Source organism: Chinchilla lanigera, unplaced genomic scaffold (genome assembly GCF_000276665.1).
Source record: "Chinchilla lanigera isolate Chin_1 unplaced genomic scaffold, ChiLan1.0 scaffold00032, whole genome shotgun sequence".
Taxonomy (NCBI): Eukaryota; Metazoa; Chordata; class Mammalia; order Rodentia; family Chinchillidae; genus Chinchilla; species Chinchilla lanigera.
Window position 1 is genome coordinate 3652364 of NW_004955433.1, and position 14559 is coordinate 3666922.

The following is a 14559-nucleotide window of genomic DNA, read 5'->3' on the forward strand; positions in this document are numbered from 1 at the left end:
TTTTATGGTTCATTCATCCCCTTGTACTAATCATTGTTTTGCAGATGACACTGTGAAAAACAATTAGCTAGAGCTGGTTAAAATTCAGGACTCTGATTTTTAAGTCTGAGCTGAGCAGTTGCATTTTTAACACAGCTCCTAGCCAGAAGCTATGAAGTAGGTTATTGTTATTATTATTAGCTACTCTAATTAAGTAGCATATGAACTATACTGTGAGACACACTAGGATAGGAAGTATTCTCCTTGAACGGGAAATCTCTCTTGAAGTGTTTCTCATACCTCCTGTACCCATATCCACGTCTGTTACTCTTAAAAAAAAAAGAAGAATCCTTTTCAAATCTGTCAAATGTCAGAATGAAAATAATTTTAGCATTTGGGGTAAATTATCAACCAATGAGGAGGAATAACCAATACCTTAATGTATCCTAATATAAGAGGTAATGTTGATTATCAATAGATTTCACACATTGTATACACAAACATTTTTACTGCACACATTTGTATGTCTGCAACTTGTGACAAACAGGATTTATGTGAGTACGTACGTAAGGATGAGTTTCTGAATTATTTAGGGTCTAATTTAAGCAACACAAACGCTCATCACAGGTGCTTTAAACTGCACAGCCAATGTTACAGATGAGCTTTAAGAGCCTTTCTAGTCAACGTGTACTTTCTGTACCAGCAGTATCAGCACTGTGAACTACTAAGCAGTCACACACACCACACCCCCTACCTACCGCAACCAAAGCTGCATTTTAAACTTAGCTCTGAGATGAATTAGTTGCACAAACACATTTGAGAAAACGTGCTTTATTTCTCAGTCCTCTCCATGGCTTCTCAGCTTTGGTCTAATTTTCACTACTATTCCCTGTCTCATCCACACACCTTGTTATTTTTATTTTAAATAATCACCTCTTGCCTCTTGTTCTTACCTCCAAAGGGAAAACCGCACAGACTCTAGCTAGGTAAGTCACATGCTTCATTCACAAGTTTCTCTCTTTTAACCAGGAAAACTGCGCTGGCTGGCAGTTAATACCTTTGAGAATTTGCAGATGGACTGGAGCCCACCCATGAAGTTGCACAAGTAGCTGCTCAACATCCTTCGGTTTCCCTAGGATTATGGTTATGGAAAAACAAGCAGCCCATTCAAAGAAAAACATAATTTATCCTATGTAAAAAGAACAATGCTATTACAAAAAACAGTCCCAGAGGCTCCCACAATTACAGTGCTACAAAAAGACACTGCTGCTGCTAAATCACAGGTTATTATCCCGAAACCACTTGCAAACAATAATATTACTTTTTATTTTACTTTATCTAAATAGGCAAAGCCCAAAGAGATAGGTTGTTAGTATTCTGTTGTCTCCTAGTAACAAAGCAAAGCAGCCACCAGTTTTAGGAAATACTGCAGAAGTCAGATACCCTTTCTTATTGCCCAATTGTCCCAACTCCTCTCATCAAGTTACAGAGACAGTCACTGTGCCTGGTGCTGGCGAGAAATCACTCAGGTAAGCTGAGGCTACGCCTTCTGTCTCTCCATCTGCTGAGCTGCTAACATGAAGACATATTGACAAGGGCTCAAGGAAAACATGGAATATTTCATCAGCAAGATTATGCTTCCCTAGAGACAGATGTTAGAAAGCTGTAATATTTAAAAACAAAGAGATAAACACACATTTGAAGAGAAAGAATAGTTTCACAGGTAAGGTAGAAAATTAGAAAGAAAAAAGATAATACAAAGATAGATGAGAAGTTTGTACTGGCACATAAAATGGCAAATGGCTCTTATGTAGGAAAAAAAACCACTTTTGTATCTGCCTCAGGCAATCATTTACCACTAGGCAGATAGTCTTAGAGTGCATGGGGTGGATCTGTAAGAAGCACTTAGCAGGGCTGATTATGGTTACAGAGAACAGACATCTCTCATCATCAGACAGTTCACGTCAGGGTTTAGACTTAAATCCATATACAACAGTTTTCGTAAAAAATGTAAACATGGAAATGTATATACTTTGGTAATTTACATGCAGTAAACATGAAAACAACATTAAGTAATGATAACAATGGATTGATTTATCGAGTGATTTTCACTTCAGAGGTCAAAGCACTTTGTTTTCACTTATCTGTACTTAAGAAAGATACTGAGAAGGGAACTGTAATTGGGTTATAATTGACATATTAGTTGTACATTAAACCAATATTTAACATATTTAAGCAGTAGATTCCCCTTTTTGTTGAAGTTCAAACATTTTTATAAATTAAATACAAACAGTGACAATAGGGAAGTAGAAGCAACTTGGCTTTGAACTCAACCAGATTTGGGTTCAGATTCTAGGTTCAGATTTATTTCAGTTTCCTCAGAGTTGCTAGTAAGATTGAATATCTTGTTAGTAAATGCCATAGCAATAAATACCAAGTTACATCATTAAAACAAACAAAAATACAAAAAAAATTAACACATGTAGATTATTCAAATTATAGATCATCCTTTTCTTGAAATCTCCAAATTCTGCTTATAAAGTAGAAACCCTTACTTATCACCTTCTCCCCCTGGAAAGGGGCAATATCCCTTTGAAAAGGGGGAGCTTAGGACAAAGAGGGAGGGCTCAGAGATAGGAGGTGGAACGCAATACTTCTACCACAGAAGAGGGGGAATGAGCTATGGAGTCTAACTTGATGGTCCCCATGATCCTCCCTCAAGGATGAAAGCACAGATGAATAATGACAAAAACTGAGAGCTGAGGAACTTCCAGAGGTTTCCTAGCTTCCTGTGTGGTATTCTAGGAGACGGCCTTGCAGGAAAACCACAACCAACGTAAGATTGCTACAAACAGAATGTAAGGGCAGACCAAGGCTCCGTAAAGGCAGGCCTCAAGCTTCCTCCGCTCTTGCCCAGCAGTCTCTGGTGTCAAGGTATTTCTTCATGATCCCACAGGGTATGTGGAAAGCCGCTGTTGAGAGCTGAGTACGAGAAGACACCTGGGTCACTGTGCAATGACCGGAGCGCAGATGTTGCGGAGCAGACAGGCAAGCCCAGGATCAGGGAGCAGAAGTGGTTGATACGAGGACTACAGTGCTGTTGAGAAGTAAAAAGAGAGTAAGTGAGGAAGGGAGGGAAACAGGCTCTGGAAGAAGCTACGAAGAATAACGTTTGACCAGTCTATGAGGCACCCAGTAACTAGTGTGGACGAGATATATCTCTATGGACATAAGAATTCACATGATAACACAAAGATCCACACAGACCTCGGGTTCTCTTCCCTCCCTACCATTAGAACACACGAACATCTCCTGACACTGAGAAGCCATCTCTGCCTTCAGGAGAAAGGCAGGGAGAAGGTGTGGTAGAGGGGACCGGGACCCTGAAGGATGGAGATCTGCTCTAAAGAAACTACTTTAAATCTAAAGAAACTGAAATATTTTTATTTGCCATCTTAAATTACATCCCATCCTATACCACTCAAAAGAAACATCAATTCTAAAGAAATGAAGACTTCTTATCTGTTGGTATGTTAAATGCACCGCATCCATTTCTACAAGTCATAACTTCTTTTGGTGGATCTGAAGAACCTGAAATATCCACTATACGTCCTTTTCATAATTTAAAATACCCTAATTTCATTAGGTAATAAAGAAGTAGTATCTTATAAACATTATTTTCTCTCTTCCTTTTTAAAATTATTGCATGACTACTTAGACGGGTGCTATTAATTCATTCATTTCTTTAATTGCTATTCACTGAGAACCCACCATGAATGAATAATGTGCCAGGCATTAAGAAAACAAAGATAAATAAGATGCAGAACCTATCCTTGATAAGGTCTGTGTGATGTATGAATGGTTTATCTAAGTTATAAAAAGGCTAGTGTAGTATTGTAGCCTGTTTTAGCTGTAAACAAAGCAAAATCAGAGTAGGACACCACAACTGCAATAATGAATTACCTTTTCCCATCGACTTTGACTGCATAGTGCAGTCAAAACGATTTTTATACAACATCGTTACAGAAAACTCTATTTCTAGAATAACAATAATGAGTCAAGTTGCAGAAGGCAATTATTATGCACAATCCTATTTTAAAAATATATTCTATGGTTGAAGAAGAATTAGATATGGAGTAAGTTAGAAAGACTATCATCATTACCTCTCTCAATTTGTTATAGTTAGCAAAGGTATGCAAAAGTTGCTACATATAAAAACTACACATTATATGGTTATTTTAGATACTCAGTAAATACGGCTTTATAATTTTAAGTAATTAGGCTTAACAAGTCAAAAAACATTGTAATAAATGCTCTAGGATAGTTTAAGATACATACATTATATATATAGTTTAAGATATATAATAGTTTAATTTATATAAGATATATATAATAAAATATATATATCTTAAATTATCCTAGAGCATTTATTACATAGTTATTTGACTTAGCTGACTCTACAAAATATGACTATTACAGCCCTTAATTTCTTAGCTTAAGTTCAGAGTTTTACATTACTAGTTTTCTTAATGGAGGGTTATGAAACCCTGAAGAATATACACTAATTATTAACATAGCCATGTGAACACAAAAAGGAATTTTAGGGCTTTACTTTTAAAAGATATCCTATGATATTCTGCATGGCATTGCAGAATATTTTCAAAAAGGTTTTACTATGGCTCTTTCAATCATTATCAAGTCACAGAATTTTTTAATATTTTATTTTCCTTACTTCTTTCACCATGAAGTACATTAGATTTTATATACTGGAGCACAGGGAGAGTACACAGAGCGAGGTTTAGGAAAACAATTTCACTTTTATCAGTTACCTCTGATAAAGTTGATATTTCAGTCATTCTACATGTATACATCACATACTGATTGAATGGTGACCTTGTTAAATATGATAATTCAACAAACGGAATCCATCCCATTTCTGCTTAGTATAATCAAAACAATATTTTATTTCTTCCCAACCCCCTCTTTATCTTCATAGAGTGCCAATGAATTTGAAATCTATGGCTTCTGGCATATCTGGGGTAAGGTTATACTAGGAATTTACCCGATCTGTCAGTCTCTAACTTTCTTCCGTATTTCATTATATCATTCCAGTTATAATTAGTTGTCTGGTAAAATTAAGAACAGTCTATTTCAGTGAATGCTCATGTGAACATTTAACAACTTTTTGTTAGAATGACAGCTCAGCGGCAGAAAGAATAAACTAGAAAGGGAGTCACTAACGTAACCTTAGTTAACTCAGTATTGCCAGCTCAACAGAAAATGTTAAGATTTTGTATTTTTTTGCTATTAATCACATACATATATCTTGTCAGGAGATGAGCAGCAGTTTGATGGCATTCCTGCCTCAACCAGCATGTTTTGAACTGACCTATCTTCACTGCTATGGCTCCCTAGAAACTTTGCTACTGAAGCGCGCTGATTCAGCTGAATGCGTTGACATTCAGCTTGTCAGTAAAAGCTATTTTAATCTTTCAGATGCATTTCTTTTCAAGACCGCAAACTGTTGCTGTACAGCTGTACATACACCACATTCTATCACTTGATTACTGTAAAGAAAGGAAAGCTGAATAGTTACTATTACAGACTGTACTTCCTAGAATGTAAATTCTAGTAGGAGTAGTTGTGTTTAGCAATTTACAGGAATTGTGCAGTTACTGAGTCTGCATCACTGTTCTCCACCTACTACCTATCCAGGTAGCCCTCTCTGCTGTGACTTCCTCCTCTGTGGAGTAACAGTCCCTACCTACCTCACAGAGATCTCATGAGGACTAAGTGACATACTTCACAGAGTCTTTACAACAGTAACTGCCACACAGTGAGTTCTACATGTTAGCAATAATTTTTATTACTATCTTTTAGACAAGGATACCCAATTCTTTTCCATGGACTGACCTGCTCCCTATCCTTTCTATGCATTAACTGTCTCTGTTGCCTAGACCCAAAAGTGGGGATAAAGGAAAATCAAAACTTACTCCTTTCAGGGTATTTTTCTGTACCTATCTGAGCTCTAGTTTCACAGGAAGGAGCACCACAATTGTGGCAGGATAATACTTTTGTAGTATACATCCTTTTCTTTTTTCCCTTTTCTTTCTTCACCACTGCCTTTTCCCATTCAGACAGCAGGCCTATGGGCTGGTACTCCATGTTGAATTGGATAGAAATGAAACTTCACTTTAGGGGATTTTGTAGTAGTGGGGTTGTGTCTCTCAGGATTTAACGAGGCCTGATAGCAGAATCCCATAATTATCCATGCTCAAGTTTGTGTAAGACCAGAGGAAATGCATGTCATGTATTCTTGCAACTGTGGATGGCCTCACAGAGTTCCTTGTGTCATATCCCAGAGCAGCGATGGTGAATGATCCTTTTAGAGCTTTCAATCATACAAACAGCCCACTGTGGCATATGTGCCCTAAGTTTGCCACCACTGCCGTAAAGGGGAAGCAAAAGGACCCCATGTGCCTCACTGAACATGGAGACAAAGCTTCCCTCAGCTGAGAGCATCACTAGGATGTTTCCTGTTGTGGCAGAAACTCCACTATGCAATTGCCAGAACTTCTTCCTTTCCCTCCTGGGCACAAAGCTATCTAACATTTCCTGGCCTCCCCTGAGTTAAGATCTACATGAAATTCTATGTGCACTCTCTGATCTCCTACTGGATGTGTATGAGATAGTAAGAGACACATGATTTTAGAAAACAGCAGTCACTAAAGTAGAAACTGAAACTCCACATTTCTTTCAGTTATGAATGTAGGTACTGAAGCACACTAGCATTACAATAGTTGTGACTTTGTTACTAAAAAAAAAACAAACCCCACAATATGTTCATATCCTATTGCAACTATAAGAGGTATCTTAAATATAATTATTCCATTTTTTACTTTGAAATAATTACAACTGCTAGACCCATTACTCTATTTCAAAATTTCATATACGAAAAAAGCACATATATTACAATAAAGGTATTTTTAAAAATTTGATAATGGTACAGTATTTCAATAAAATTGCTTTTATTTTATAATCCTGTATGATTTTTCTGTCTTCAGAAAAAATTCTTCTGAGATGTCCCTAGGCTCCACCAGATTGCCAACGGGGCTACAGAACAAAACTCAGGAACACCTGTTCTACATGGAGCCATGCATAACTTTATGAGGAGAGCTTTTCTTTTCCTCTCTGCTCCACAACCCCACCACAGTGCTGACCCAGATTACAGTACCCTGCTACCAAAATGGCCCAAATATGGCAGGGAATGTCCAAGAAGCCTTTGGCCTGAAAAGATTCAGAAATGAAGAGTGAGGACCAAAGATTAGATGGGGGCCATTGAAAAAGTCTCATGAGACATCAATTTGGGAAGAAGGTGAAGCAAGGAAACTGCCTAAACTTAGAAATAAAGGGCAAGTACAATAATGAAAAAAGACATAAATATTTTTTAAAGTTTGAATTTCTACAGAGATTTATAACCACCATTTTTCTTTTATCTATTATTTCTCTCCTACCAGAATGGCAGGTATTTTTGTTTTTCATAGCAGATGCTAAGTGCTTTTGAATTTATCAAATTTCATGTACATAATACATGGCTCTAAGGCAATCTCTTATTAACTCTGTTCTTGGCTAAAACAACCTTAAAAATGAGAGCAATACTATATGTATCGTGTCAGTCTGGCATTATACATTTGTAGTTCCAGCTGCTTGGGAGGCTGAGGCAGGAGGAACACAAATTCAAGCCTAGCCTTGTGGTACAGCACTTGTCCTAGTATACATTAGGCCCTGGGTTCAATCCCTGATACCACAAAAACACAAAATAAAAACAAAACAGGTCAATTTAACAACACTTCTCTGAGGCATTAAGTTTGTATAATTTTATCTTCCTGTGTAGATAATTTTGCTGCCCTTAAATGAGATGAACCAGTCATTATGAAATCTTCAGGTTAAAAATCAGAGGCAAGCTGGGCGTGGTGGCCCATGCCTGTAATCCCAGCGCTGGGGAGGCTGAGGCAGGAGGATGGTTGGGAGTTCGAGGCCAGCTTGGGCTACAAAGAGAGTTCAAGACAGTCTGAACTGCACAGTGAAACCCTGCCTCTAAAACACCAAAAAAAAAAAAACAAAAAAAAATCAAGAGGCAAAGATTCCTTTGAGGACAGATTTTTTTCTAACACCCAAGGATTTAGTGTATCTAACTTGTATTAACCTATGGAACTATAAGTGAATGAAAATAAAATGAGGTTAGTGTGCTGTGTAGGCTGGGCATCAATATTAAAATGCAAAAAAACATAACCCATTTATACCTAAATTCTGTATGATATAAACAACAGCCTATCTTGATCACTCAGTTGTAAAACTGATGGCTGACAAGAAATTTTATGAATGAGTAAATTAATCAAGTTGCATTCATTCTAATTACATGTAGTATATATTATTCACATTGGTCTTCCTCATGAGAAAGTTGTTTCTTTTGTTTATGGAGGGTAAGCTGTTCAGAATAGGAAGTTAAAGATTTTAAATTACTGACAGCTCACTGACCCTTGAAATTTTTAAAGTGATATAAAGTTCTTTGATGGAAAAAATGTTCTGTTATTATATTACTACAGTTGAGCTGGTTTCTAAGATATTAGTTTTTTAAAACTACTTTTCAGTGGATTTTTAGAATTAATCCGTTTAGGTGGTACGATAATTACTTTGCACTTTAAATGTCACACATTCAAAAGAGAAAAGAATAGTATAAGGAATCCCTTCAGTACCTCTTTCGCTTTCAACAGTGATATGTTGCCATTCTTATTTCATTTGTCCTCCTCCAAACGTTTTCTCTTTTGCTAGAGCAATTTAACAAATTCGAGGTATTTATTATTTTAACCATAATTATTTTAGAATGCATCTCTGAAGGATAAAGACGTTTTTATAACATATTACAAATATTATTAATTCCTTAATATAGCCCACGTTCAAATTTGGCCTGTTTTTTTTTAAAAATTACAATCCAAACAATGTTAACAATTTAACTTGGTTGATATCATGTTTAAAGTTTGTTTTAATAGAAAATTCCTTGTCTTTTTAATGGTACTTATTTGTTGAGAAACTAGGTCACTCATTCTGTAGAAATTCCCTCATTCTGAATTTGGTTGACTGCACCATGGTACAGTTTAACATGTTTTTTGCTCTCTGTGAAAACGGTACGTAGCTCTCTCACACATGCATAACTTTCTTTTGGCAAGAATACCTCACAGGTGATACTACATACTTCCTACTGCATTACGAGGCCCATAATATTTGTCTCCACTTTTAATGATGTTAACTGACCTCAAATGTTGTCAGTCTGATCCATCGTTATGAAGTGCTACAACTTTTACCTAATAGTATTTGTTACTAACGACCACTGGTCAGATCCGTTATTTCATCAAGAGTTGCAAAATGGTGATTTTATAACTATCTTTTCTCGTTTCTTAATTAGAAGAAATTTCTTCAGATAGTTTAAAATGCAACGCATTGCACAATATCAGGATAAATGCTTATTTCTTTTACTAATGTACTTTCAGTGTGAGTTCGTGTCCTATGACTTTCTAGCAGTGAGCAGTGCGTCTTCTCACCCAACCTTGTCTATATGTTCCCCCAAGTGGTTTTCATTTTGAAACCCTGCAGGACTCAAACGGGGTAGGCCAGGAGGTGACTGCGCAGGCCAGAGTGCAAGGATTTTGGAAAGGGGAGGGCTCTGGCCAGGAAAGAGACAATACCTCAAGCCGACTCTAAGAGATGGCACCCAAGGCTTCCGAGCCGTCCTGCACGTCGGTGGTCTCGGTGGACTGGCTGGGGTCCTTGCTCTCACTGCCACTGTCGGTGGCAGCCGGCCTCTCGGGCTGACAGGGCTTCTCGCAGCTGGGAAACGTGCCTCCGTGGGTCTCCCGCCTGTTCCTGGAGCCCAGGGCCACATGCCCCGCCTTCTTCAGCTCCAGCTGCCGCCTCAGCTCTCCGGCCATGTGCGAGAGATCCCGCCTCATCGCGTAAGCGTCCTCCCCGTCCGCGTAGTAGCGGGGCTCCACCTCCTTGACCTGGAAGTTGAGGGTGTGCACGTAGAGGTGCAGGGCCGCGCGGTTGCTCTTCCTGACGTGCAGGGACACGTACCTGGCCCCGAAGTTCTCCACCATGGCGCGCGAGGCCTGCTCCATCAGCCGCTGCGCCAGGCCGAGGCGCCGGTGCGAGCGCTTCACGGCCAGGGAGGTGATGTGCCCGTGGGCGACGTCGTCAGGGTCCTCCTCCATCTTGGCCAGCACGTAGCCCACCACCTTGCCGCCCTCGTCCTCCGCGATGTAGGACAGCTGCGGCCAGGACAGGCCGTGGTAGAAGTAGTACTTCATCTGGTAGTTCTCGGGCAGGCACAGCAGGTTGCAGTGCTGCATGTTCATCAGGTCGTCCGGCCGGGCGTTGCGGATGTTCATGATGGCGGCGTGAGCAGGAGCGGCCCTGCGGCTGCGAGCCAGAGGGGCTTTCGCCGGGCGCCGGGCACACAGTCTGCCTCGGGAATGGAATCCGGGCGGCCGAAACCGCGGGTTCGCGTCGGAGCTTCCGGATGGCGGGAAGGCGACAGAGAGCGGAAGGGGCGGGGCTAAGCGCCGCTTCCGGAAGTGTGCTGTCCCAGCCAATGAGGTCGCCACTTCCTCGAGCCAGTGTGCGTTCCTCTTAGGGGATGGGAAGAAACGACTTGCTTCTCATCTCCTTGGCTGACAGAAAGGGGTTGGTCCGTGTCTGCCATTATTCTTCTGTTTCGACTGTAGCTTTTTCAATACGGGTATATCTAGGTACATTTTTTACAAACTGAGCAAAACCTAACAACTAGGATTTAGATGAAGAACCAGAATATCGCCTGCAATCCAAGAGGCTTCCTCTGTCACCTGGTATGGGTCACCCTCAATGTCCAACGAGAACTATCAAACTTGTAACAGACTTAAATATACACGTTCTGTTTGGGTCAAGTTTTTTTTCCCCCGCATGTTCTAAGTCAATTCAACTACCTTATGTGTAATTGAGAGTTCATTATAGTTTTTTATTTGACACTGCATTGCCTAAATATGTTACAGTTCATGCGTGTCCATTCTACAGTTGATGGCCATTTGTGTTACGTATTTCCAGTTGAATACAGCTGCGTGTTTTAGAATGTGTCTTGTTGATGCATTCACATTTACTTAGAACTAGAATTACCGAATCAGAATGTAAGGATGTTCAACTTTTATAAACATTGCTAAACTACTTGCCAAGTGATTGTTCCAGACTGGGTGCCCGCTCTCCTTTTTAAAATTTTTTTAAAGTTTTATCCTTTCTTGTGTGTAGTAGAGATGCTACATGGTGGTTTTATTTTACAAGTCCCTGATGACTACTGAAGTTGTTTACTTTTATATAGATTTATTAGGTATTGCACACTCTCTTTTGGGAAATGGCTGCTCAAGTCTATGGCTCGTTTTTTCTGTTGAGTTTTGTCTTTTCACACTAATATTTAAGAAGCTAGATAATAAATATCCTTTTATACTGGTTGATTTTTTTCCTCTCTAAACTTGTAATACTTCTGGCTCAGTGCTGTGATTATCTATATAACTTCTTTAGAGTATGAATTACAAACTTCATTTCCTTCTCACTTTTAATGGAGAAGTTTAGCTCAAATCTTATGAAGAGATTTTAAATCATTTTTTAATCCTTTTCATCTTGAAATTTTGTGTCAGTGTAGCAGATATTGCGCATCTTGGAAAAATATATAAAATTCCCTAAACATTTATTTAGGCAATGTTTATTCATTTATATGAATAAATCTAACACTTGAAAGTGATCATCATAACTACAGTAAGCTATCTTTTGTGTCTTTACTGGACTTCCTAAAATGTAGGATTGGCAAAAATGTAGGATTGGCAAATAGGACAAAATAGGCCCATTACAAGAATTAGAAACATATCAACTATTTATCTGCTATTTTTACTGTTATTTCCTTTGTCAACCTTCGTCAGTCTAAGGAACAGGAAAGGAAGGTGAAGGTCAGTGGGCCCACCACATTTGGAAGAAGAGACAACCTATTAAGCAGCAGGTCTATTTATGTTTGTTTGATTCTGTTCAGTGAAAACCAAAGCATTTTCATGCTGCAGATGTTAAGATAGTAATGCAGCTTATTATAAGGGAACTGCGTGACATATAAAAAGTCATCAATAAATGGAGAAGTAGACTTTTTTATACCTACTGAGGTGACAAACTCTTACTGTGTTCTCCATTGTCCATAATCATAAATAACACAAAGGTTATAAATTCAGTCCTGTGGGCAAGCAAGAACAAGTAGCAAATAATTTTCTACACTCATATTCCAAAATCACTTTCTGATAATGCTGCTGACAGGGCATATATACATAAATATGAAATCAGATTTTTGAAAAAAAGTCATCTCAAAGTTAATACTGTATCTGAAGTGTGGATAGTGGATAAAAGATAGTCAAAAGACTGTCCTCACATTTAAAACAGAGAAAAAGAAGCTGGGTTTAATACAAGCCCATGAAAAACAGAGCAGTAACATTGCATTTTTGTTCAGCTAACATTAGAATGTGATGTTTTCTTTGGGAATGTTGTGACAACATGGGGACTACTGGCTCTAGACAAAGAGGTGCTTAAGACCAGAGTAGTGGAAGCCTCAGTCAGAATAACAGCTCTAGACAATGGGAGAAATCAAACTCATATTAAGCAATGCATTATTCTTTGTTTTCAGGTATCTGTGTTAATACCTACAACAATTCCATTTTCCATATTACAAAAGTTACATGGGCCATATGGTTATCATAAGACTTAATTCTAGTGTTCTTGAGCAGGTTTCTTGAAAGGAAAAACCCTTTTGGTTTCTTGTAACAAAAGTCATGATTCTGGGGTGCTTGTTTAAATTGGATGCAAAGAAAACCTTCGATTAGAGGCATATCCAACATGCAGTTTGAGCAGTTGCAGACTCTACCCAAGACTGGGGGCTTTTGTGAAATTTGAGTGCACCTTGGAACCTTGAGAATAGTTTTTATCCTAAAAGAGGGCCTTACTCCCATTAGTATAAGTATGCAGTGTCCTAAGAAGGGAGACAGAAATAAACCTGTCTTTGTAGTAAGAAGATCTACATAATAAGTGAGATTTCCAGAAAGGGAGTGGCTAGTAGAATCTTATCAACATGTTTGATAAAGAGTTGCTAACAGAAAAAAAAAAAAAAAAAAAAACATTATGTAAATCCTTTTTCCAGATTTGGGAGAACAAAGAAAGGCTTTCATCAGCTTCTCAAGGAATTTGAGTCAATGTAAACTGGAGGTCTGCATGATTCATCAGGTGTATTGGAAAAGGAAGTAAATCATAGAGATGTTTCTGTAATATACTTAGTAGTATACTTTTGAGACGCAGGATAAAAAAAGGATAGTGTTATGTGGTTCTGGGGTTTTTTTTCTAGGTTCTTGCTGTACTCAACAAAGAATTTGTCAAGACACATGCAAAAGTTAGTGAGGTTTTACTTTTATTAAAGCTAGCAAATTAAATATGCTCTGCAGAGTGAATGCAAGCCAATTAAAGTAGAAAAAGGAGTACACTCCACAGTGAGAATGGGCTCCTGATGAAAGCAAGCAAGAGGTGATGAGGTTAATGGCTGCTGTCTTTTATACCTCCCATTCTTCAGGCTGATGTCAGAGCCAGGTTGTCCTATCAAAAACCTTCTTAATTTTGCACCAACAGAACTGAAGATAGCATTTTCTGGTTGGTCGCAAGAGCAGGGCTTGAAAACTGTTGTGCACTCACACCTACTTGTCCAGCCAGCTGGACACCCCTAATCTCCTACCTCAACAAACTGGGAATGATAGGAAAAGAAGGTGACACTGTAGCATGTACTGTGTGAAGATATTTAAAATTGTGATTGTCTCTTGTACATTTCTGCATTGCCAAATGAATGGAAGTGTGAGGAATTTCTTTTCAGTCTGTTTCTTGAAAAACTCAGATGACTCAGGATTATGTTTGATGTAGAAGTGCAATCAGATTCGATTTCCAGACATGGTAGGTGAGCAATCATTGCAGTGATCATTGTTGCATAAGGTAGAAAAGCCTGGGTGGGCTTCAAGGACACTTACATTTTCTTCAGTTCAAATATTTCTCTTACGTGAAGCTTTCTCTGCTTCCCTGTACCCTGAAAAATTAGTTGCTTCCTTATTTGTTGGCCACTTACACTCACTATGTTATCTGCATATCTCATGCTTTATTACTAATTTATTTCCTGTTTCTTGAGAACATGGCTGTAATCCCAGCACTCGGAGGCTGCAGAATAGACTCACCCTGATTTCATGGCAAGCCAGTGTGTACTGTGTAGTGAGTTTAAGGCAAGCTTGGACTACATTGTGGGACCTTGACTCAAAACACACACACACACACACACACACACACACACACTGTTGTTTTCTAAAGGGGAACTAGCAAATTGCATGCTGCAAAGTGTATCTAAATGAATGCTTATAGAATGAATATGTAATTTTATATGTATATATATATAATACACAAATCCTTTACATATCCAAATAAATTATATGATCATAG

The 14559-nt window shown here is 38.6% G+C and overlaps 1 protein-coding gene across 1 annotated transcript; it reads right to left on the reverse strand.

Moving 5' to 3' along the window:
* Positions 1-682: 682 nt before the first annotated feature.
* Naa11 (N(alpha)-acetyltransferase 11, NatA catalytic subunit) lies at positions 683-10561 on the reverse strand. Its single transcript, XM_005388215.2, has 2 exons — positions 9723-10561; positions 683-3076 (listed from the first exon to the last, which is right to left on the reverse strand). The coding sequence occupies exon 1, from the start codon at positions 10422-10424 to the stop codon at positions 9735-9737; it is 690 nt and encodes a 229-aa protein (XP_005388272.1). The 5' UTR covers positions 10425-10561; the 3' UTR covers positions 683-3076; positions 9723-9734.
* Between the last annotated feature and the right edge of the window lie 3998 nt (positions 10562-14559).